At 37.2% G+C, this 25,780-nt stretch overlaps 1 protein-coding gene across 5 annotated transcripts in view; it reads left to right on the forward strand.

Annotated features, from left to right (window-relative positions):
* NTNG1 (netrin G1) overlaps positions 1 to 25,780 on the forward strand; it is a 153,261-nt gene that overhangs the window by 121,631 nt on the left and 5,850 nt on the right. For 2 of the 5 annotated variants that reach the window (XM_021404542.1, XM_021404543.1), the window contains one exon: positions 7,346 to 7,483. The exons of 2 other annotated variants lie outside the window; for them this stretch is intronic. In XM_021404542.1, coding sequence (XP_021260217.1) covers positions 7,346 to 7,483 — 138 coding nt within the window. Of the gene's footprint in view, positions 1 to 1,717; positions 1,886 to 7,345; positions 7,484 to 25,780 lie in introns of all 5 variants that reach the window. One more of the 5 variants, XM_021404546.1, reaches the window with a different exon arrangement.

Raw genomic sequence — 25,780 nt, forward strand, 5'->3', positions numbered from 1 at the left:
AGAACATATACAATCTATTTACAGGCTGCTCAATCAGACAACGGCAAAAGAAGTATATATAAAAGAAGTATATTGTGTGCATAACATACTCATGAACATGGACTGGTATAGCAGTTTCTTAATAACAATATAAACAGGCACACACACTGTTTTGGACGCACTACACCAACAACTTGTGGGCTCATTACGTGCCCAGCACAATCGGCAGTGCACCCTAGAAAAGTCACAGGGACCTGGCCCTGCCACTTAAATCAAATATTAGCATTTTACACTCTCTGCTACAACTTTGTCTAATTACAGGCTAAGTTAACTTCAAGCCCTCAAAGTACTTCCATGTCACTGCATCCAGTATTCCATTACTGCAAAGAAACATACTGTAATCTCTTTTACTAATTCAATAAACTACATCTCTAAAGCATCAGTGGTGTTGCTACAAATTGGAAGGGTGTTCGAGAACCTCAGTGCCCTAATGGCTAGATACCATCTTCTAGTTCACAGCTGAAGTGTCTTAATGGCCAGTTAACATGCCTTTGGTCTTGTGCCAGTGTTGTCCGTTAGCACAGATACTCACTTAGGATGATAGAAGACCATCTTCTTGATGTATTTATAGCCTGGTGATATCCCAGCTTCAATTTCCTAGACTAAACAAGCCAAATTGTCATAGTCTTCAGTTTTTAAATAGCCTCCCTACTTCTCTGATCACCCTAATAACCTTTTCTGCATTTAATCTGAGCTCAGACTCACAGCTGAGCAGTCAGACCTACACAAGCTTTCTACACGCATCATAGCTGTGCCTTGTATAATGATACTGATACTTTCCTAATTTCTATTTTTCTGAATGAAACCACATATTGCTTGTGATCAAATACTAAGAGGCAGTAGCGTTCTATATGTAACAAGGTGTTGGTTTTTTTTTTTTTCCCCCAAAAGAGGCTGTCATGACAGCTGCAATTCAGATGGCTGCAATAAGCATGCTTTCTATTCCATACACATTTCAGAGTTTTCAAGCTCTTTTCTGGCTTAATTGTTCTTCATCTCTGAATTAAAAATGGGTTAATACTTACCTTAGAAGTGTGCCAGAAGTGGCTCTTAAATAATACTTCTCTTCCTTATTTTTTTTTCTGTTTCAATTGTTTTATGAGGTGCTCACCAAAATTGTCAAACTCAAGATTTATTTGGTCTTGAAGTAAAACAGTCCACTTCCCAAGGTGCTGACCAGTTACAGTACCCTGAGCCGTAGTTTTGAATACTCACCACTTATATCAGAACAAAGCTTTTAATCAACCATTGTGGATTTAAACATGCTGAAGTTTGACAATTTTGTCCTCCATATTCAATATTTTTAATATGAGGAAGATTTTCCTATGTCTTGATTTATATTCCTCTCAAATATGCAAAAAAGACATGCATTTCTATCAGCAGAAACTGAGCCTCCAATACTCCTGAAAGGTTTACAACTGCAAATGCTTCAGTTCCATCAGGTCTGCCAACAGCAACCAGCCTTCGACGTCATGCCATGGTCGGTCACACTAACCTGCCTGAAACAAACCTCACTTCCATTGCAGATAAACATCTGCTGTTGTCCATGTTACATTGATTAACATGTATGTGCCATTCATTCATACTTCTTCTCATAGTTCATTTTTACTGAGCATGTAATGTGCTATTACTCTGCTGCTGTATACATTTTGTATACATTTCTGTTCTTCCTTGAAAGACTGTGAATGCTTCGGGCACTCCAACCGGTGCAGTTACATCGAGCTGCTCAATACGGTCATTTGCGTGAGCTGTAAGCACAACACTAGAGGTCAGCACTGTGAGTTATGCAGGCTGGGCTACTTCAGAAATGCTTCTGCAGAGCTGGACGATGAAAATGTGTGCATAGGTCAGTCCCCGGGTAACTGCGGCTTTTCTTCTGTGCCTTTTCAGCTACTGGCAGCTGCTAGGGACCACTGCTGCTTACTTGCTAGTTGAGCCAGAATGAGCTTTTTCAATGGATAAGAACATCTGTGTAGACTTTCTGTCTTGTTGCCTTAGTTGCCACTGTAGCCCCAGGGAAGTATTTTGGATCTGTACACGGTGATGAAATCCCTTGGCTAAGGGCCTGGGAAGACTCTCCCAGGAAGCCCTGAGAAGCTGACTGTGTTGGCCTGCAGCAGGGAGCTGTACATGTGTAAAAACGGAAGCTTTGGGGTCATAAACCCCTGTTCCCAGTCTTAACTTTCAAAATTATTAGTACATTCTTGAACACTTGCCAAAGACCTACAAAAGTTGCCAGGTAGATGAACAGAAGATGGGAATTAGTGTTTACTAACCCCTTTTGTTAATTTAAATTTTAAAAAGAACATGTAGCACCAGATTCTACTCTCAGGTACAGGGCTGCTAACTCCTCTCTCCTTCGAGAAGAAACTGAAATTATGCCCATGTGATTAGGAATAGAATTTGTCAGATCAGTTTGACATAATGTCAATTTAAACATAGGAATCAAAGATGAAAGCAGGGCTCTAAACCTAATATCTGATGTAACTATCCAAAATGCAGAATTAAAGCAAATGTCAGAACAAAATAAGAAATAGCATAGTACGAAAAATGTCACACAAGAAGAATATGCATTGTTTTCTTATCACCTCAAGTCAGTACATAGAAAATGTTAGGACACTAGGTGAAGACTAAGAGCAGTCAATAAAAGGTTTGCTCTTGGCTTCATACAATGGCCAGTAGTGAACACATTGCCAAAAAAAGGCATTATTCGAATAACCGATCGACAATTACATTCTATTGTGTTGCTTATACACACAAGCATCAGAATAACATTTTCTGAATTTCCATTGTGATTAGTTTTTCTTTCCATTTTCCAAGAAGGAAAAGAAAAAGAAAGAGAAAAAAAGCTTTTCATAACAGAATAGACTCCAGGTGAATAAGTTACATTTTAATATTCTTTATAATCCATTCCTGAGATTCAATCCAGCCATTTTTTTAGGTTGATATTATTTGTTTCAGTCTACAGCTTGTCAGATTTACATTTTATTTTGTGATAAACACCCAGATTCATCCATGCACTGCATTTCACATGTCCTCCTTTTAACTTTGCTTGGCAACACATTCAGAAAATGCATGATCCCCTTTGACATTAATTAGTCTGAGCTAATACAAACTTTAGTAGGCAAGTCATGATTTCATATATGACTGTATTGAGGATGTTAACCCAATCAAATGTTATCGGTAAAAAGCACTGTCCTTTATATTTGTTTGATGTAAATGAGGGACCACATTGATATGACATCAGGGCTATATAATTTCAGCTGTCTAAGTAGGCCTAATAAGCGTGATACTAAATTACTCTGTTTGGGATTTTTCATCAGCTCATGCGGTCAATTGTTTTCCCATGTACACCTGAAGTGCTAAGTTGGCATCTGTAGCTATATCCCTAAGACCGGGAAGTTGATAAACCAGGAGTAAAAAATAAGTAGATTTTTAAGTAATTTGCAAGTAGTATATTTTGAATGTCTTAGTAAAACAACTGTGCATTTCAGAGTGGCTCAGACACTAAGGAAGTAAACTAAAAAAAACAAAATAAACTTTCGTTTATCAAGAGTCTTAAAAAAAAAAAAAGCAGAATTAAGTCAATTTGCAGATTTTCCTACCTTAATGCAAGCAAAATTCTCATGGGCTCCCATGTGAGATGACTACAGGATCAACACAGTTTTGCTACATACTATGTAATTTCTTTAAATAAATAATATTCCTGTTGGACTTGGGCAGCTTTGAGAATCATAGTGATCATACTGCATACAAAATCCTTGTTTCTCAGCTGATTCACCAGCTAAGCACTTTCATACTATTGCTGGCATAAAACCAGCGGAGTGCAGTGGATACCAAAGAACTTTTTAGGGGAGGGGGAAAAAAAACCCGAGAAGTTTGTGCTTGAAGTGCTTTCCTGAAGCAGGGATGCTAAGATTTGATCCTGCCAAGTGTGGGGCATATTTTCAATGCAGAGAGCAAATGGATTCACCATCCTGCTGCATCAAACACATAGAGTCTTGCTCTATTGGAAATGCTCATTTCTCTTCTAAGAGCAGTGTTTTGGATTTTAAGTATGATTAGAACTTTAACAGTAACATTTTATTAATCAGAATTTCAGTGACTACAAGTCTTATTCCCATAAAAGTCTAATTTTTCCAATTTAATTCTTTCCTCTTCAACTACATATTTAGAAAGTTCAAAGATATTTGGATAAGATAGGTTATTGGCAGCTAGCAGGGGTTTGGCTCTGATTTATCAGAACTATGTAAGTAGTTTTGATATCTATATAGGTATGGTAAGTACATGGATAACATGTGAATCTTAGCCAATGCTAACTAAACAGTGAAAATGTTTCATTTTTAAAACTGGCAACATTAAAAAGCATTCAAATATTGAGAGGGTTTTTTGTTGTTGTTTGATTGACTTTTTTTTTTTAGTATGAAGCGAATGCAACACACTTTACAGTGGGCTTAAATCTTACTTTTTAAAACTTTTTTAGAGGTAAAATAGATGTTATTTCCTAAAATGAAATATCAAATGTTTGTGGATTTGTCACTTGAATTCCAAATTACCTTCAGTGGACAACTGCAATTTCTAAATAAATCAAGGTATTTTAATGTCAAAAGTAATTCACTGGGCATGCTCTCAGTGGAAAAGAATTTAGCAGAATTTGAAGAACTTCTTTATTTTCACATGTTCTTGATAAAGTCCTAATAACTCTGTTTCCGTGAATATGCACACTGGTAAGCACGAATAGTATTGAAACCACCAAGTAGACTCAGAGTAATACATCATTTCCTTTGCTTTTATAACACAAATACTGAAATTGTGATTATTATCTCACCTATAAGATCCAACCTTGTGGTCACTTAGTCTTAAGACCCAGATAATATCTGTGAAAACTTTATAAATTCCAATGGTATATGCTTTAAGGGTTGTTCTGTAGCCACTGTCAACCCAGCATGATAGCAGCAATCCTGTAAACTTCAGCTCATTTTCCCACTTCATTTTTTTTTTAAACTCACTGGCAGAATTACATTAATATAGCGCATCTCAGTGAAAAGATGACTACTACTGCTATCTTCCCATCCTTTATAGTCACCAAATTGAGGTCAGGAGGAAGATTCCTATCCATCTGGATCAGCAGAATCTAGTTTTTTTCCTACCCTGGAGCCTGGTGTATGTTCTTCTTGCTAAGACGATCTAGAAATGTTACTTAATGACCTATCATTGCAAGGTCATGATGATACCCACTGTCTCCCTTTGGCACACTGGAATTGTAGCTTTTGATCTTTTAAATGTCTTAGGTATTTGGCAGGTGGTGGGAAGTGTTGTACAGCCTGTCATATTCCATTGGACAGTGAGCTTGGATGTTCTGTTGACCTTTCTAGGTTACACACTTGTGCTGTCAACTGCGTATTGAGAAAGATGTGGGCTAGATTGAGTCACTAAAGGTTACCAGGTCTGTGCTCTGATTGATCAACCACTTTTACAAAAATGGCTTGACTTAAAGTTTTCTTTGTGGTACAACACAATGTGGACCTGATACTTCTAACATATTTATATGATAATTCACAATAGGAAAGCTCTCACTGACTCAGTGTCAGGTTCTTGTTCTGCGGCCGATACAACATTATGTATCTATAGCATTCAATACCATAGGCCACACATTTCTTTCAAAAACACTTCCTTTTAGTTGCTGTAGGTCTTCTACATCCAACTAAGTTATTTTTAATGTGTAAGAATTGGGCCCTCTGTTTCTAATGTAATTAAAAGCCTTTTGTCCTTCAAGATTTCAATATGTAACTCTATTCTATGTCTGTTTACATAAACATTTTGTACATCTGATTAACATCAGAATTGCCAGCTTTCCAAGTGGCACTCATCATGGTATAATTGTGCTGTCTTGCACAATATTTTTGGCATGACAGCATTCAACTTCATTAATGAATGTTGCTAGCTAATTGACTATATTATTATTGTGGAACTCCAGCTGCCAAAGGTAACTTCTCTTCTTCAGCATGCCAAATGTTCCAAGTGTCATCTGCAGTTTATGGCTATTAAACACTGATACAACAGATGACAAATGTCTTTCTGGCATTTTTTTTTTTTTTCTGACACAGATTTGCCATTGCATTTTTTAATGTTTTCCTACCCAGTTTAACTGCATTTTGTCATTTTCAATTTCACTAAATTTTAACCTAATACTGGGGAAAAATTGCCAAAGGTAGTCAAAGCAGCACTGATTCACAGACACACAAAGCCAGATTCCCAGCAGGTCACCCAGACTCAAGAATCAATTTGTATGTCTTTTGCCTTCAACAGCAGCAGAGATCAGACGCTGCCAAAATCCAAGTGTGTCTGCAGTCTCAGGTGATGGTGGAGTTACTCTGGGTCTACATGGGTCTACATAAAAATAAGATATGACCGCTTGGAGAAAAAAGAATTAAGAATGAGAATGCCAAAAAATGAGCTCTGCTAGCTAATGTCTTGTCTTCTTTGCTTAGCTAGCTGAAAGCTGAGCACTAATATTCTAATCACATTAAAGAAAAGGTCTGTGGTTGAAGAAGATATATTCCCCGACAGTAACTGTTGTGGGAGGAAATAGGCTGCCCTAGTCTTTCTTTAATTAGGTCAGTACACATGTGGAAAATATACAGCAGAGAAAGAGCCTCATTGCGTCTTCCATCTGCCCACTGGGAGATGAGAGAAATGAAAACAGCAACATAAAGCAAGTTCTGATAAGTTCTGTGTTACATTCCTTCTCACCTCTGCTTATCATTTTGAAAAATGTAAAAGGTTTATTAATGTCACTGATAAATACAGTCTCATCAATTTAATGACAGATATCCACAAAGATTACTATACTACTCCAAACAATAAAGGAAGACTATCTTGGAAATAAGTAAAGTGCATTTATATAGCCTTCAAAAGCCATTCAGCATTTCTAAAACCATCGAGTAATGTATAGATAAGCCTATTTTAATGATGTGAAACATTTTGCCCTAATGGCACATTGATATGTAAAGCTTTGCTAATGTTTGTTGAATTGTCAAAAACATTCCTACCAGAACAGAATCTGTTACAATCACTTACCCTCAAAGAACATGGTATCTTCTGCCTTCACATCTTTCTGTTTTTCTCTTCATATCATAAAATATCTCTTCCTGAAATGACATACGCAAATTACTATAGTAATTGCAGTCACTACTCTCGATATTGTTCACAGACAGTCTTCCTTTACCTGTAACACTGGAAATGAATGAATTATCACCTTATATAGACCTGAATCCAGTGTGTGTGTGTTGTCTTGTTTCTGCAGACTGTTATTGTAACCCTTTTGGTTCAGTCCATGGTCGCTGTAATGACAGAGGATTTTGTGAGTGTAAGGAGGGAGCATCAGGGCCTAAATGTGATAAATGTCTGCCGGGATATATCTGGCACAGCTTGGGCTGTCAACGTAAGTAACTCAGAGTTGCCCCTCTCCTGCAACTTCGCTGCCTCTGCGTCTGTCTGCTATTATGTGCAGCTACTTAAGAGCAGAAAATGAGCAAAACCTCTGCAGGCTGCCAGAATGCCATACTGCCTGAACCTTTCTGGAGACTCCCAGATGAGAATCCCAGTAGACCGGCTGTGCCATCCATTAATTTTAGTATGCTTTCAGTGTCCTTGCTCTTGCTAATTCTTGCAGGAGTTCCCACTGAGATATATAAATATGTCTGTCTTGCTATCTGTGAAATACGTTTTGTGTACTAACATATCAGCATATTGAATCCAACTGTAAAATTCTTACTAGAAGACAAAAGGTAATTTCTCTGCATGTTCATTTTTTTTGTACTGAACTTCAACCTTTTGGATTAACTTAACTATACATTCACACCTTAGAACTAAGCCTCTGAGCAATAAAACTACAAAACACTGGCTTATTATATGTTATAATTAGTGAAAACTACACAAAAGTTAAAGATAATTTAAAAAAATAATTTAAAAAACTTTAAAATAATCGCTGAAATTTGGTGTAAGCATTGTTATCAGCAGGTGTTGTTTCAGTGCTTAGTTGGATATTTAGATACTTTTCTGGTTAACGGGTCTTGTAAACATGTGAGTGGAAATATCCCATCAGTACACACTGGCTTAGGCTTTCATTGTCAATTCCTTTTGTTTTGTTGTTTTGACCACCTACTTCCAGAAACTCTGTAGAGACCTCTCATGATTCTTTTTTCACCTTTTCACAAGAAAATCAATATGATTCTCTGCAGTAGAATTTGAATAAAGCACAGCAAACACTTATGTTCACACTGGGGGTTTAAATAAGATATTAAGTAGCTGAGATACTGAACGGGGCTGAAGGTCTACAATGTACTACATTGTACAGTCATATAATTAATATGGCAATAGATATAATAGGCTGTCAAACCAATTGCTTATTAACCACACTATTTCCTATCCTTTCAGGTTTGGATATTATAACCCCAATAATGTTCTTCTAATGAGGATTTTTTGAGCCCAACATATAATTAGCCTGATTTTAGCTGAGTCAGACTATTTGTAAAAGTTTTAGACAGTTTCTGGAAATGCAAGCTAGTGCTTTTCTGTTTGCTGACAAAACCAATTAAGTGTCCCTCACTGCGCTGTGATTTTCTGAACAAATCTCCATCTGATTGTGTTACTGTCAGATAACCCTCAAGTTTCATCAACTTATCTGATCAAATTCAGAAGAAAAACTAGATGCAGTTGTCAGTTTTACGGGACAGACGCGAAATTTAAATCTTGTTTCAAGTCTTTTCATGGAGGAACAGAATTCCAATTCATTTAATTTTGTAGTGTGGCAATTCTAGCTCGGTTATCTTCCCACTGAAATCTAAACAACTGACTGGGCAAACAGGTGGGCCCCAATATACAGGAAAAATAACAAGTCGTTCTTCTGCCTCAACAAAGCACAAAAGAATTATTTGTCTGGACTTGTAGCGTATGGTCGTATTGGTTTCCCTTGAGTTTGCGCTGCACAGAAATATAAATATGCAAAGATGGATACACACACAGCACATCAATATGTGTTTGTTTACTTTTTGTCACGTATAGCCTATTGGTACTATGACAAAAATCTATGTGTACAGAGCTTTGTTGCTATCCATTGTTGATCTAGGACAATCAGAAGCTTTACCTATAAATAAGTTAAATCTATACCTTAGCTAGTTTAATTACTCCAGTGATGGTGGCAGTAAATGAAATGGCTTGGTATAAAGTATTAGTGATTCTACTTGGGAAAAACAATGCTGAAAATCCCGTTGTGTTCTAAGGCTCACAATACATCATTTGATAAATTACTGTTCAGAGTCTCCCTTGTACAACACATGGGTGAAAGACACAGAAGCTATTATCCTCTGAAGTATTCATTTAGGTACTGCACTCTTACTGATTTCATCTAAAACCTTTGAGGATATAGGTGGAACCCTCATCACTTGCTTCTCTGTGCATACAGAGGTCAGATGCAATTTAAGACTTTGCCTCCCAGATAAAAAGCACCGTGATAACAACTGTTATCTTACTGAGTTCAGGGTTTATGCTACACAGACACACCAGTCAGCCAGGGTCTGGTTAGTACAGGAAGGTTTGCTGCCCTCAGAAAAAAAAGGGGCAGAGGAGATGCAGCTGTGCCTCTGTGCCCACCACTGGACTCATCCATGCCACAGGCAGAGTGTGGGAGAAGCAGCCAGGGCTCAGCCCTCCACCACTCTTCCAGATACCTGCAATAGTTTTATCACCTGCACACATACAGAGATCAAAGTAAGAGGAATGAATTCAGAACAGAACAGTCTGGTCCGGAAACTCTTAGAATTTCAGAAACATGAGAAACAGGATAGCTGTATTTAATTTTTCTGTTTTGTAGCAATTAAGCAACTTTCTTTAAAAAGGAATGTAGAAACAGAAGAAAACAAAGCTCCAAACCTAGAAAGAAATTTAACCAGCAATGACAATTGTTTTGGCCCAGTCAAAGTGAGCAGTTCTTAGTCATAATAGGAACCTGTAACATAAATGAATCATTTGCACAGAACTGACTGATTTTGAAAAATGGATGAAGGGATGAAGGGAAAATATCATGCAGGACTTTTTGACATGATTTTCTAAGCATACAAGTTCATTGTATTGCTTATCTCATATTTCTTCTCCATTGTCTAAATCCTGTTGTGTACACGTAGGAGTGTTTGAAAATAAACCTTTTAATTTCAGTCGCACTACTGATTCCAAAAACAGCTGCATATTTATCCAATCTGACAAAGAAAAAGTTTCTCTTCTGGCACTCTCAGCTTGGCAGCACAGCTCTAATTTTCCTAAGACATGACCTTCCCATGGAGAAAAAGGTGACATTATCCACTACGTTCCTTCGTATGGTTAATAAACAAATAGGGATGTTGAACCTTCAGTCTGCAGCCTCACAGAGCCCAGGAAGAGTACAGGAGTGACCAAGGATAGCTAGCACTCAGAAGTTAAATTCAGTGTATTATTTACTGGCAATCATTGTTTTAAAATGTCTTGTTTCAGTGGTGTAGATCTTACACAATTTGCAAGTAAGTTTTCAGCCAGATGCCTTATATTGGCCTTTGAATAGTTCCTTTTATTTTACTTTTTTTTTTCCTATTTCAAATATTTTTTATTAAAGCAGGAAGAAGATTACAATTACACTCTTATCTTAAAAGCTCCAACTGTGCTCAGTGCTTGTATCTGGACTGAACTTTTATCACTCTGCAGCCCGCTAGATAATTCATATTCTGTTACAGTGAGCATTTGATTTCTTACATAATTATTTAAATATTTTTTTTGTCTGCATTTTATCACATGCCTCAAATGTGAGAACCCCAGGCATTTGATCAAAATCATCATGTAGATTGAATTTCAAAGGAAAATCAAACCTGCAATTGTGACCCTGTGAATCATATTAACATTGGCTTTTGGAAGTTTGTGATCAGTATTCAACAATAAAAGATGTATTACCTGCCATTTCTTAAAATACATATTTTTTCTTTCCAGACAGATTAAGTATATAAATGTAATAGGTCTTTCCTCTTGAAGGTTATCGAGTTTTTATACATTTGTACACAGGTGTATCTGTCAGTCCTTCTATATCTATACATTGAATTTCTCCATGGGAAACTGTAACACAAATTCAACTGGAATGCCCTGTTTTCCAATTCACCTTTGCAACTGCAAGTGTGCCTGACCACAGACAATCCATTTCTATCTTTTTACATCCTTTTACCAGTGGCAGTTTTAATGCTTTTATCTGGCCAGGATAGAATAGGATTTCCTGTCTGCACAGGTGCTGCAGAGACTTCTAGTTCTGGTCTGTTTCGGTGCCAGGACTGGTGCTAGCAAGTGCACTGCCACCTCAGAGCCAGAGGGAAATAAAACACAGACAGAACTGATTGAAATGTACAAAGTTCTAAACAATACTGTCCCCAAGGAACAATATTTCCTTGGTCTTTATACACAAAATACTGCTTTCACAATACCTATTTTACATGATTGTTATGCAGAGTGAAGAAATTGTGTGTGTATAGGGATTTGGATGTCAGAGAAGCACTCTGCTTCAAACTACTCTAAATTTAAATGCAGAATAATTCTCCTTAAACCAATCCAGAATCCCACAGCTTCAACTGCAGGCAAAGTATGACTTTCAGGTGTAATAACAAGCAAGGCAAAATTACAAACAAAATTACAGAATTATCAGACCTGATTCTCAGATGATTCAAAACGCTGATTCTATTAACCTCAGTGGAAGCATGCCAGTTTACTACACGTGCTGAAATCCTGGGTCTTTTAGAGCTGAGAAAAGACAATGTGAATATGTTTATTAACACATGAATTCCAAAATACATGGCCCACAAAACAGCCATGCAGATATAGTGGCACATAGACAATTGTTACTAACAAAGTATGAATATTATGGAATTATGTTACTTTTTTAATGAGATGTTGGATTTAAAGGAGAAAAAGAAGGCTCATCGCTCTCTGCAGAAAGGGCATTTTAGACACACACACAAAAAAAACCCAGAACACAAACACTGTATATTACAAAAAGGATGAATGAACCATCTTTCCTCTGCAGAGGAGCAGAGAGGAGAAGATGAAAGTATAAGATGCTTTCTATATATAGGTATCACACAGATTTACATAGTTAACATAACATGGCCGGTTGGAATCAAGTCTCAGACTGCTCTTAGTGCTGCCTCGTTAAAATCTGTCAAATATTGTGAAAATGGAGCAACCTGCACAAGAAATAGGTTAGAGAGACATTTGTAAGTGCTCAAAGCCGTTATCTCAAGCATCTCTGTGCTGGAAGGAAAGCCTCTGTGAATAGGATAAGGATTGTGAGTTAGGTAACACCTGTGTGGGGGGCAGCCCAAGGAAATAACGGGTCATAAAACAAACAGAAGGAGGCACAGCGTAGGGGGCTAGTTCACATAAGGTAGCACCTTACTAAGAGGCACTAGGCTTTTAGTAGACTGCAGCTCTTCAGCTCAGGAGGTTTGCTCTGATAACCGGGTGATCAGATTTGCTTTCCTCTGAAGTGAACAGAAATTGAGTATCAACATCTATATGCTTGACGATTATTAGAAACTTTTTTCCCCTGCAAGGTAAAGGATTGGATAGGTGCAAAGAAGTTCTCCTCTTGATCTTGCCCAGGTATCAACTTCAAAGCTGCTGTTCCACAGCTGTCTAAAATGCTCTAATGGCAGGTGCTGCAATCCCACTCCTCCCAGTTTTAATCCCACATCCCTAGAAATATCTCAGGCACTTGCTGGACTGTCACTGAACCAATTTAGAGCTAAACCAGCAAGATACTAGCCAAACAAGAAGATGGAACAGCCAGGGAGGGCAGCCCACCCTGTGCTGGGAGGGAAGTACCCCGGCAGCTGGGGCTGCACTGGGCAGCCCCACAGCAGCATTCTCCTCTCCATCATTAGATCAGCCACATGACAGTTGTTGGTACTTGAACCAGACAAAGCCACACAGTTTCAGATGAACAAGCAAGTAGATAATAGGGAGACAACCTAAAAAAATCAACTGTTCCATATTCTCTCCACCCTGCACTCCAAAAAAAAAAAAAAACCCAAAAAATCTCACCACCTAGCCTACAAAACAATACTCTTGTATTGAGATGGCACAGTAACCTTGTACAGACAGAAAAAATGTTATTCTATGTGCAGGGACGAAATGATCAATATGGATAGGTTTGAGTAGAGTGCATTTCAAATCAGGCCAATTTGATAAGAGGGACTCGAGTTTCCAGGTACTGCAGTATTTTTGGTGCTATGTCAAAAGAGCATTCTGAATAACCAAATACTAGGAAATTCATAAAAAGTTAAACAAGTAGCATTATTTGTTTTCTTTAGTCAGATGATTTTAAAATGGTTAATATTTGATAGCACAATGATAAATATTTTAATACAGTATATTGCAGTCAGTTAGGAATAGATCAAAAATATACAAAGGAAGCTCCATAAGATAAACTTTTATTAGGCACATGAAATAGAACATAAAGCTTGATAGCAATTACTGTTTAATCTATTCACATTTGGAAACGTATTGAAGAGAAAACTTATAAAGCAGTTAATTGTTATGAATTATTAAATGTTCATTTGAACAGTGATGAGCAGGTCTTTTCCTCTGAAAATCTGTCATGTTTTCCTTTTAAGCCTGCTCAGTGGCCATAACTATAATTTGCCTGCTCAGTATGTTTTTATGAGGACAGAAATAAAAAGATCTGTACCACCACAGACACACCCAGGTGGGACATTTTTATGAAGAGGCCTTACAAGGATCATTTTAGGAGAAAGTTAAATAATTTCCATCCTACTTCACTGGAGTTAAAAACTACTGACCCGAAGCAATTAAAGATAGTCGACACTCCCTGCCATGCCATCAATACAACTGACGGTAATGCTGACACCAGAACATGCTGATAATTAAAGCTTCAGTATTTAGGGCTTTAACTTCATTTACATGTCTGCAAATATATCTCTCCCCAGAGATCTTTCTGTTCACGCTGATGGCAATGTGAAAATCAAAGTTTAGTTGAGAGGTGCGAATTTGTAAGGTGCTGACTGCCTTCCTAACAGAAGCTAGCCTCCCCCGGCACAAGTAAAATTAAAAATTACAATTAAAAACATTTGTTAATATTATGCGTTAATAAATGGGTACCACTGAAGCAGGTATACCAATATTCAGTCTACCTGTAAATTTAAAATTAACTATTTTCTACCTTCAATGGATTTCAGAGTTCTTGTACATAACAGGGGCACACCTGATGTTAAGGTGCATTCTGCCCTGAAACTTCATTCAGCGTACGCATCCAACCTCTAGGAAGCTACAGCGTAGGGACTTTCTTAGCCAAAGAATTCATCAATATCTTCATACTTAGCTGGTCTCAATGAGCCTTTGGTCCACTGCTTTGTCTAATTACTTCTTAAAAACAATAGTAAGTATTATAATTATTTAACTCGCTTACTGATAATTTCATTTGGTATTTCCTAGTTCTCAGGCAGAAGAGGTAATAATAAATGAATAATCATTTCCAGTTCATCTTTTCCATAATATTCATGATTTTTAGATGTCTATTGTATTTTCCTTCAATATATCTTCCTTCCCTTTCATAAACTGAGTAATCCTATGCATTCAATCTTCCCTTTACCAGTAACTGCTTGTATCTATGATCAGATGACTCTACCTTTTTTTGTAGTATTAAAGAGATCGGTGCATCACGCAGTGACATTATGGTGTTTCTGTTCCATCTTTTTCCTGTACTAAAAAGGAAAATCAAGATTTTATTTGCCACTTTGACTGATGCAGAACATTAAGTCAAAGTTGTCAGTAAATTACCCAGAACTATTTTTAAGGTCTTTACTAAATGGTAAAAGTCAGTTACCTATAGGGGTAGAGGTTTTTGCTAGGCATTACTTGTCATAACTGAAATTCACCTGTGATTTTATTGTACCATCACCCAGAAGCTCAGAAATGCTTTCAAAAATCTTTACAGCCCAATACTTTCATAATGTGAGGAAATTTATTATGTTACTCTTCCCTCACTTTTCTAGCACAGTTCTGCATGTGTAATTCCTGACACGATTCTTACAGGACTGAGTGGTAGTCTCTTTTCAATTGTAATAACTGACCTTTATTCTTACCGTTTTCCATTATTTATTCCAAGATTATACCATGAAAAAAATGACATTTCCTGATAGCTTGGTTTATCTGAAAAACACTGCTGAGGGATCTTATGAAATGCTTTTGGAGACTGATGCTCCACATCACATGCTGCTTACTGATTCCTTCAGAAAATCATCAATTCAGTTTCTATGCCATTATTTCCTTTTATTTCCCTCTATGCAAAAAAAAGAAAAAAAAGTTCTTCCCTACTTATCATGCTCGTTCATTCATTTGTTAATTCTGTTCTTCATTACAGTTCCTATCAAATCACTTTTTGCAGAAGTCCTTACTAGTCTGTAGTTCTCAATCTCTTTGGAACTCTTTAGAAAAATCCCATCTACTAAAGTTCCTTCTTATAGCTAATAAAGTCAGTCTAGACAATTAAATTAGTAAGATCGCAGGTAACAGAAAATTGTTTCTGCTTTTATGCGAAATTCTTGGATCAATATTATTTGCTTCCTGTGATCTGATCAAACACAGTGTTCTCAGTTTTTTAAGAAAGGTTTGGGCAGACTTTGAAATGCCTTCAGAATATGCCCCCATCAGGAGAAGCAGTGGCACGGTAACCTCCTGAAGCTCTTCCACATATCGAATACTTGATAGATTTTTTTCCACGACCATAGCAGATACACCATTCATTTGCCCTACAGATTTACAGGAAAGCTTATGCTTCTGATATGTTTCCAAAAACAAATTAATTACTGATTTTACAACTTTAGTACATTGCCCTAAATCATTTCTAGCCTTCCTTGGTACCCTAGCATGTTCTTACAGCTAATATCCTAGAGTTGATGCTCTTTTCTTTTTTCCTTCATTTCATTATAATTTCAGAATTTTTCTTCTTTACTGTTTGTAAATATATCTCTTTACAATCTTTTTGGTTTTGATACTCACTTTTGTTTGCATCTATGACATGACTGGCTCATCAAATCATCTGCAGACATTGTGCCCCTTTGGCTTCTTTCTCGCTGATGAGTGCCTACCTACATGATCCTCACCCTTGTACATGTACTAACCCTTGCAATGACTTCAGATTCACCTCGAATTTAAGCATGTAAGTAAATATTTCATCAACAAACATAAGAATGAAAAAATTAGAAACAAAACAAAATCATAGATGCCAGTCCATGTTTTTAGCCAGAACTTTGACTGCTCCTCGTACATGAACAATGAAAGCGAATAAAGTTTTGCAGGACTCAGCCAAAATTTAGCAGGGACTGAAAGCCCAACCATAAGTATTGTGATATTCAGTACAACATTAATGGTATTGTTCCTTCCAGTTTATTTCATCACTGTGCAATTTTGAGATAATTTTGATGATTATGAATGGCTCTTCCTTCACATTTGACTATATCCAGTGGCAAAATCATTAAAATAAACTTTTAATGGAAGCCAAGTCAAGCCTGTTATAATTATCTTGGCTTCTAAGGAGAACAATTAAGTTGTTAATAAAAGTTTTACTATGATGATCAGGTGAGAAGAGAAAGATGCGACAGTACTGAAGTTTTCTACAGAGAAGAGGGAAGAGTTTGATCATAACTCAGATGTTGATAATTAATGTCTGTAGGATCTCTGTCAGCTTGGTGAATTATAAAAGGACCACATTCATTAACATCTCTTATTACAGTATACAGCTGGGGCACATGGTGATTAAAGCATTATGCCCAAAACTAGTTTGTGGATTTTTATAAATACAGCTTGGACAAGTACTTCTTTATATGCTATTTTCTTCTACTTTTTTCTTTCTAATAACTGCCTTTTTGTTCAGATGGAACTGCAAAGCCACATATTAACAATTATGCTGATGCCACTGGCTGAACCTAGGGACAATATTTTGATTTGTACTTCTCTTCACAGATCAATATACACACACTATTTCCTTTCTAAACTTAGTGCAATCATTTTGAAAATCTTTTGTACTTTGTAGACATACACAGATCCTGTTTATTTTCCATATGTACAAAAAATAAACTAAAAAATGTCTGCGGATAAAGAGAAAGATCATTCCAGCTTAGGAAGTCAGCGATGGAACTGTATAGCGAGCATCTCTGAATTGCTGAACAATTAATTTTGAAGGCTTTTCCAATGGACTCAAAAATCTATTCTTGCACTTCAAAACTGCTAGGTTATAAGGAGCTTAGCCATAACCTTTTTGGAGGAGGAATTGTCCCCCGAAAAGTTATTTACGTTTGTCTTAACTAGCACCCAAGCAACTATAGGTCAGGAATGCACAAGAACCAGAATTGCAAGAGCTCTCAGCTGTTACCCACATACACTAGCCATTTTCAGCTCCCATACACACTGACAGATGCAGGAACAACAAACACCTCCGGTATTCTTAGCACAGAAATATATGTCCATAGCAGACAGTTCCATTGGGTGTTCTGTTAATGAGATGCTTCATCACTGAGCTCTGAATATTATATATACTTTAAATGGGAAAAGAATTTCCCTTTAAATTCAAAATATCTTGAAATAGGACTCCTACTTTGAAGAGTTTAGAACATCATTTCCAAGGAGAGTAAAGAGAGTTTTAGCACACGTCACTCTTTCTTTAAGAACTGAAGATGCATTTTGACAGAGAGGCAATAAGCACTGACTAGAGTCCAGGGAGAACATGTTACACTCACAAGGTTCAGAAAACTGGCTTACTTCCTACTGATTTCAAGAACAGGAGAATCCCAAAATGAGATTTAAACTGGGACCATTATTGCATGGAAATTTATATTGAGGGCAAAAATAACACCCTTAAATCAGCCCCATTGTGCTGACATTATACAGCAAATTGCAGCTCTCTGCAAGAAGACTTCAGCTCTGAGGAAAAAAAATCCCATTCCACACATATTTACAGACAAATTACAAAATTGTATTACAATGCAAATGTCTCAAAAAAAATGAGCCAGGTGTTTTGAAATGACTCAAATTACACGTGCACACATGCCGTTTGGTACACTGGGAAGGCACATCACAAAACAAAGGCTCTATGTGCACAGTATAACTTCTGCACTGGTTTGGAAATTTGGATCCAGATTTATACCACCTATCAAAACATAGCCATATACTGCTATAATTTTTATGCAATGACCTGAGAGCTCTGCTTGTTCATGCAAAACCCTCTCTGATTTAACACACAAAAGCTGCTTAGAGAAGTGTACTTTCGTTATATCTTTTATTCAGTGGCACAATGACAACTTAACGATGCTACAAGCCCACGCCTGCTCTGCAGTGTCAGAAGACCTTAAGTGTACTGCAGGTAGAAAACACTAAGCCAGCTAAGATGTGTTGTGTACCTCCCGTACCTTCTCCCACCCTTCCTGGCTTTGGCCCAAATCCCTCTGTTTCAGTTCCAGCTCCTCCTCTTCAGCATTCATCTTTCTTTGAGCCTAGCAAATATTCATTCTGTAGCTTTCTTGCAGACTTCAGAAAGGCATCATCCCACTCAGATCTGCCATCTCACCACTTAGGGAAAGTTCTCCCACAGAGCATTTCACACTCCCTCCGCGCTTTTATTTCACTGTCCCCATGTTTGAAACCTGATAAGGAACCCTGCAGGAGTCTCTTCTGCCCAAGACCACCTGTCTGTGCAGAGGCTGGCCTTACCTGTGATGTGATGGCTACCTGGGCTTGCCATGTGGCTCCATGGAGCAGGAGGAAGCTCAGTGTTTAGCCTCAGTGTTTGATCTCTCATGAGAGTTCAGGCATAGAGTAGTCCTACAAAAAGTCATCCTACCTGGAATTACAGCCTTTTCTCAGCTTTTAACATCACGCGCATGTATGTATCCACCACCCGGCGCTTTACACAGGCATGCTGCAAATGCTGGTTCCTCACACAGAAGGGGATGTAAAGGAATACATGCAGTCCTGAAGGAGGTCAGTGATCAGAGGAAGGCAGATTTCCATTGCAGTCTCTACCAAAGCTGCTGAAAGAGAAGGACAAATGTGCTAAGAGTTATGGGTGTTCAGCTTCTGTAAGGTAGGGTCATGCATGGGGGGACGTCTAGGGACACAGGAAAGAGTGGACTGGAAGAGACAACTTTGTCAGGAAATACAGCTTTATTATCCAAATGTTATTTAGCAGAATTCTGTTTTCATTTTCTCTAAGAATCCTTCAAAGAAAAATACTGTCACTTTAAAAATAAAATATGCTCTTTAGAAATACATTTTCATAAATATTGAACATTTTGTGTGTGACATTTCCGTATCTAAAGGTGAGCATATGAGTTAGTAACATTGCTATCTTCAGGGCTTTGAAGAAGCATGAGAAAAAAGCCAGTTTTGGCTGTTCAGACTCACGTATGAATAGAAAACTTTTTGAGCAATGCTGTCATTTCTTTTCATCACGAAAGTTGAAGGTATTGATACCATATATCTATAGAAACATATAACACACTGATTATAGAGGAACATATTGAACCTGTGACCAGATCGATGTAGATGTCATATTTTTCAACACTGGTATGACTTGGCAATCTTCTGAAAATTGGAGAAAATAGCTGTAAATAAAATAAAGCAAGTAATTCTAAGTGAAATCATATTTTGCGGTTATCTATTCCTTGAAGATCTCAGGTTATTTCAGTCTTCACTAATAATTAAATTTTCACACCTTTGTGCACCAAAAGTTATGCAAGAACTTTCCCTCTCTTAAGCACGGAAGGAAACAGTTTTTACTCTTCTAAGAGCCCTATAACTCTGGATTTTTTTATATCTGAATTCTCTTAATATTTTGTCAAAGTACTATCAATACCCATATTCAGAGGCACTATCTTTAATCCATATGAGAGTATAAAGAATTTTTCTGACACACCAATAAAATGCTATTAGTGCAATCCTGTTAGTTTCACATTAATTTAAGAGTAACAGTTGCATAATTTTATTGTGAAAAAGATGTAGGTCAGTCTGCCGGTCCGTCTTCAGATCAGTCAATCTGTCATAACATATTATGAATTTTAATTGTGTACTTAACAAAACGTCATTTTTGGAAAGACAAATCAATAATCAGGGCCTTAGAAAATTTTTAAGAGGCAGTATAGTTAAACCAAGACAGTGATTTTGCATTTTTTGGGTACAAATGTCTTTTGTACACTTATGCTGAATGATGTGATAATATAAGTTAAAAAAGTATTTTCAACTAAAACACTGGCTCAGTTGATCCTGTTGGTTACACCTATACTGCGTATTGCAGCAAAGCTAGTGCACCTGATAGGGCTCATTCTGAAAGACCAGCATCTATTATCCATGCTTTCCCAACTAATGGCTGCCCTGTCATGAAGATAAATGCTCATTGATACCTAGAGCTAGTCTGTGTGTAGCAATAAATGTTGTTGGTGAAAACTATCATGAAGTACTTAACAGCTTCAATTGTTTGATACATTAATTTATTAGTTCTTGTTTTTGTTGATTGGTATATGCCAGCTGTTTGAGTCACCTTATTGGTATTCCAGTGAAAAGAGAAGGAAAATAAAGCATTACACCACTTAAAATCCCACTTACAAGACAGCATATTATCATCCAGTATGTTTCAGATAGGAATTATGACATAAGATCATAAGATCTTTCCTTGATTTCATTGCAGTGAGATGAAAACATAAATAAAATAAAAGCCAAGATAAAGCACAGGAGACAGTAAAGTTTTGCAAATGTTTCTTATCTTCCTGATATATGAATATGAAGTAGCCAAAGATTTAACTGGTCAGATTAGAAGAAGGTATACACATGACATCATTATTTCTAATTGTCAGAATATTTAAACATTTTATGCAATTGCACATGCCACTTATAAGCAGATAAGATTGCATATTCCTTTTTTAACTTCATAGTTGGTAAACATTTTTCAATCTGAGACTCTCCAAATTCCCTTGGAAACAGTGATCAACTCTGCTGTTGCATACATCTAAAGGAACAGTACAATGTAGTAAACAGAGCAGGAACGCACAGGACCTATGTTCGTACCCTTCTCTTGTTAGGGCAGGCAAAACGTTTAACTTCCCTTGGCATCTCTCTATCTCTTACCTCTCTATTGTTCACTGGCAGCAATAACTCTTACTCGCTCTGAAGAGCTTTGTGAGACCTACAGGGCAATGTTTTTATCCCCATTCCAGAGTTAGCTGAACAAAAGCACTCTGAAGCCTTTCATCCACAGTCAACACAATATGTCAACGTAGATGCAGAAGATCTGATTCCCAGCATTGCTGCTTTAACAAATAATATCATACCTAAGATTTCAGACGCTTTGTAGGAGCCATATAAGTGTTTTACCTCTACATTGTAGCTAATCTTCACATAAACTCTGAAAGTTCACTTGCTGAGAGATCCTAGGCCAATTTACTGCACACATCCATGTTTTGGTCTTCCATACTAGAGTATTATCCTGGTATCTTACACAAAATTTCCGTTTTCAAAAATACATGCAAGAGAAATGCAAATTCATCGTAAGAACTTGGCTTCAGCCTTACTTATGGTCACCATAACATAGCTGGAAGTCCCAATTAAATAATACAAAAATATCTCTGTCTCTATCAATTACTTCAGAGCTTCCTTTCCCTTTGATAGTTACACGTGCATCCCATTTTAATATCTTTGCTATTTATGGTAGTGGTAAATTTAAGATTACTGATGTTTCCATTGGGTGGAGGTCACAGTGAAGCTTCCCACAGATATTGCTCACAACTTCACATTTTTGCACAGGAGTCACCTCCGGTGCTTGTTGTACAGCAGCACTGTATCACAGCAGATGTCAAACACAGGCAAGGAAGCTGTGCGTGGTGGGGAACCTGCAGGCAGGAGGGCTGCAGGCTAACCAGGGAAGTCACAGTCTGCAGGGACCCCACGGTATTTGGGGAACCAAATCCCACCCACCAGTGGCACACAGGGCCTCTTGATGACCACTGTGTCCTCTGCATCAGAGGGGTCATTATGATTAACCAGTTCTTAGTGATAGCGGCTATTTTGAAACCTTGACTTAAATAAGTTTATGAGTGTTCATTTGTCTCCATGAAGATAGAAATAATGGCACCACAGCTTACAACTTTCTTAGTGGAATATGAATGACAGGGGCATGTAGTGTCCCCTTTGAGCAAATAAAGCTATGATATAGCTTACTGCTTTCCTGAGATTATCCTAAAATATGGTGAGAGCCATACTGAGACAGTGGTGCTCCTCCATAAGCAGAGCAATGAAAAATATGGGAATTTTTTCTCCCCTTTGGGAATCATTCTCTTTTGGACAAGTATAAAATCAAAACCATCTAAATCACACAACTGAAAGGTTAATTAACCGTTTCCTAAAACCCTCCAGTCTTTCTTGGTTTCATCTCAACTGTAATTCTTAGATGACTAAATCTGCATTTGTTTCCAGCCATTTTAACAAGCAGTCTGGTGTTATTTCTGCTAAGACTGCTATGACTCCTCTATCAAGCAAGTATATGTATTCTGAAATTTTCCTCATCTTTCTGACAGATTTGATGTATTTCTTCTCATTATCTTTTATTAATTAAATCCAAGAAATGGAAAACGATCAAGTAGTCGCAAGATGTAAAATAGAGTAACTTTCTACATCTGCTATCCTTTCACCGTTCTTTAAAAAAAGACTGTTCTATGGCGGAATGTACACTTTCAGTAGCAAAACCATGAACTATGGTTACCCATGTGGATGCCAGGATAAATTGGTACCTATTTGCAGGAGAGGGGAATCACCTCCATTCCGTGGCTGCGCACAGGGAAGAGCTCTGAACAGCAGCTGCATCTTCTAGTAGGAACTCTGAAGACTTTTCCTGCAATTTGAGTAGAAGTGGCACAGCTTTGGAGTGAAAGTTGTGCAGAAAGACCAGAAATTACATATAGACAAACAATCCAAGAATTCTACCAGAAACTTTCACAGTAAATGCGGATTATTCATGATGAACCTCTCATTTACTCTCTGATGACTCGATAAAGCTGGCTTTATTTAAAAAACAAAACAAAACAAAACAAACCAATGCAATTGTGCCCCAATCTGGCATTTCTCAGACACGTCAAGATGGAGATGTCTGCCTTTAGAAACTACTCTCACTTGGTCACTGTTTATTCCCTTGTATTGTTTACAGTTTTATTAATCACAAATTGTTTCAACACTGCACCAGAGATCTTTGTATTAATATCTGTCATTTTATGGCAGTAAGTTTGACACAGTAAGTTATGCCTTAGGCTTGTTCTTGTCTACACTGATTTACTTTGTCTCAACTTCAGAATGTGTCTCGGTGCATAAGCAGAAACCAGTTTCCTTCTTATACTACCTAAGCATGTATCTCACCTTGATTTGGCAGCATCTTAAGATAGTTTTATTTAACCCACTGCAGCAAATGGTCAATTAGTGCCTCTTCAAAAAAAAAATCATTATGGATATATTTAAAGGAGCAATAGCTGGTTTTCATATCACATATGCCTGATTGATTTAAAACCTCTAAATAAGTCTGATAAACAATCGGACATATATCCATGGTTCTAAATATATATATATATATTTGGCAGTAAATTTAACTGGTAACAATAAATAAATTCTAATAATAGTCTAATAGTAGACCTAATTGGGAGAAAGCTAGGGGGAGAAATCATAGTGACAAAACTGCCAAGTGAGTTACTGACCACTCTTTATTCAAATCAGTAAGACACAGAAGTTAAACAAATTTGAGGTTTTGTCACGCAGCATGCAACAGTAATTGTAACAGCAATAGTTGTAAATGCTTCAGAAGCCTGACTACTTAAAAACTTTCCCCATGCCCTTACGTACTCATTCCTAATATTTACTTCACATGGCTGAAATCTCACGAGAGTCAGTGGGGCTCCACATAAAGATCTTTAAAACGTAACAAGAAGAGAATTAAGGTTCTTTTATACCGTATGAAAATAATGTCATTTGAATGAGACTGTTTCGCATGCCCCAGCTCCAGTAATGCCAATTTGACAAACTGTAGGAAAAATATTATTTGTACCTTCATGACTGCAGAGGTTTTCTTGTGCATGTTTGCAGCGTATATGTATAAATGGCTATATTCCTAGCCATACAGAAGCTTCCTTATTTGTTGCAGTTGTTTTGTTTTTTTTTTTTTTATTATTGTATACATATTACGTTCCGGAGGGAGGAGGAGGAAGGGGGCTGTTCTGTTTTGCTTTAAAACAGTTTAAATGATTACATGTTTAAAGAATAATGCCCACTAATTACAGAATCTTGATAGAATTTACAGGAACTACTTCTGTATTTGACAAGAAATTCCTTGAGCTTGGCCTGAGTTTACTGAACTTACATAGTGAGATGAAATCTCCCAGTTTCTTCATAGCATTTCCATGTGCTGTTCCCAGATCTCTATATACAAGCACTATATACACTGAAACTACTTATTAACGCCATTACTGAAAATGTGGGCTCACCATGTTTTTTCACTCACTTGTACTAAGCATAGCACGCGTGCTAAAAATCTGTTCGTAGGTGAATTTGTGTAATATTATTTACTACATAAGAGGTAGCAGGGAAACAGATGTGTTAGAGAAAAAAATCAACCAGCAATAATTTCTTCAGCCACGAGACCTGCATGCTTTCAGTTATTAAGAATGGCTGAAATCCAAGGTCAAAAATTCTCACGATTTCAGTAGCGCCAATCATACAAACTACAGAGGAACAGTAAGGAAAATTCACTGCAGCAGAAATAGAGCCAAAACACGCATCAGTTCTCTAGAACAGACCAAACTGCATAATATACTCAGAGCTGAATCCATCAACATGTCCAGAGCCTATCAGACACAGGCTCTGGAAGATAAAAAGAAGAGAAGTGAAGAGAGTTGTAAGAAGGGAGCTGTAACAAATGATTTCACAAAAAAAAAAAAAAAAGCACAATGAAGAAAAATAGTCATGGGAGAGATCATACAGCACTGCTTGAAATGAAAGGCTTAAGAATTCTAGATAAAATAAAAAGGACTTCTAATAAAAAGATGTCTTTAATTTCATTGTTAATTATCTTTACACTGTTTCTACAAACAATGAACATTTCAAAATCAATCCAGACTCTGATGAGAAAAGGAATGCCACATACCCTCTTTTGTTTGGGGTTTTTGTCTGCTTGTTTTTTAAGTGAATGGTCTGTCCTTCCTCAAGTTCATGTGGCTGACCCATGTCAATGTGATTCTACTGTAGACAAGCTGGACCAAAATAAAGGTAGTATGAAGAAGGTACAAAATGTACTTCCTCCTCTCTTTGATGGCCTTTTTGAAGGTTAGAAGGCTAAAATAAAATAGTCTTTAAATCCATTACAGTATTGCTTTTCCTATCTGAGCAGCAGACAGACCAAAGCTCTTGCATGTGCTCTGAAGCTGCCCAAACAGTAACCAGAAGGAACATCAGCCAACAATACAGCGCTGTGTCTGAGGTGACACTCCAGATCAAAAAGAACAAGGCTTGCATTTGTGTTACTGTGTCTATATTTTTGCTTCATAGCTAAAATCAGCCCTAATATAATCTCTACCTCTTTTTTTTTTAAGAAGCTGTTATGATAATAAAGTAGAGTTTTGGACAGACTCAGAAA

Source organism: Numida meleagris, chromosome 7, assembly GCF_002078875.1.
Source record: "Numida meleagris isolate 19003 breed g44 Domestic line chromosome 7, NumMel1.0, whole genome shotgun sequence".
Taxonomy (NCBI): Eukaryota; Metazoa; Chordata; class Aves; order Galliformes; family Numididae; genus Numida; species Numida meleagris.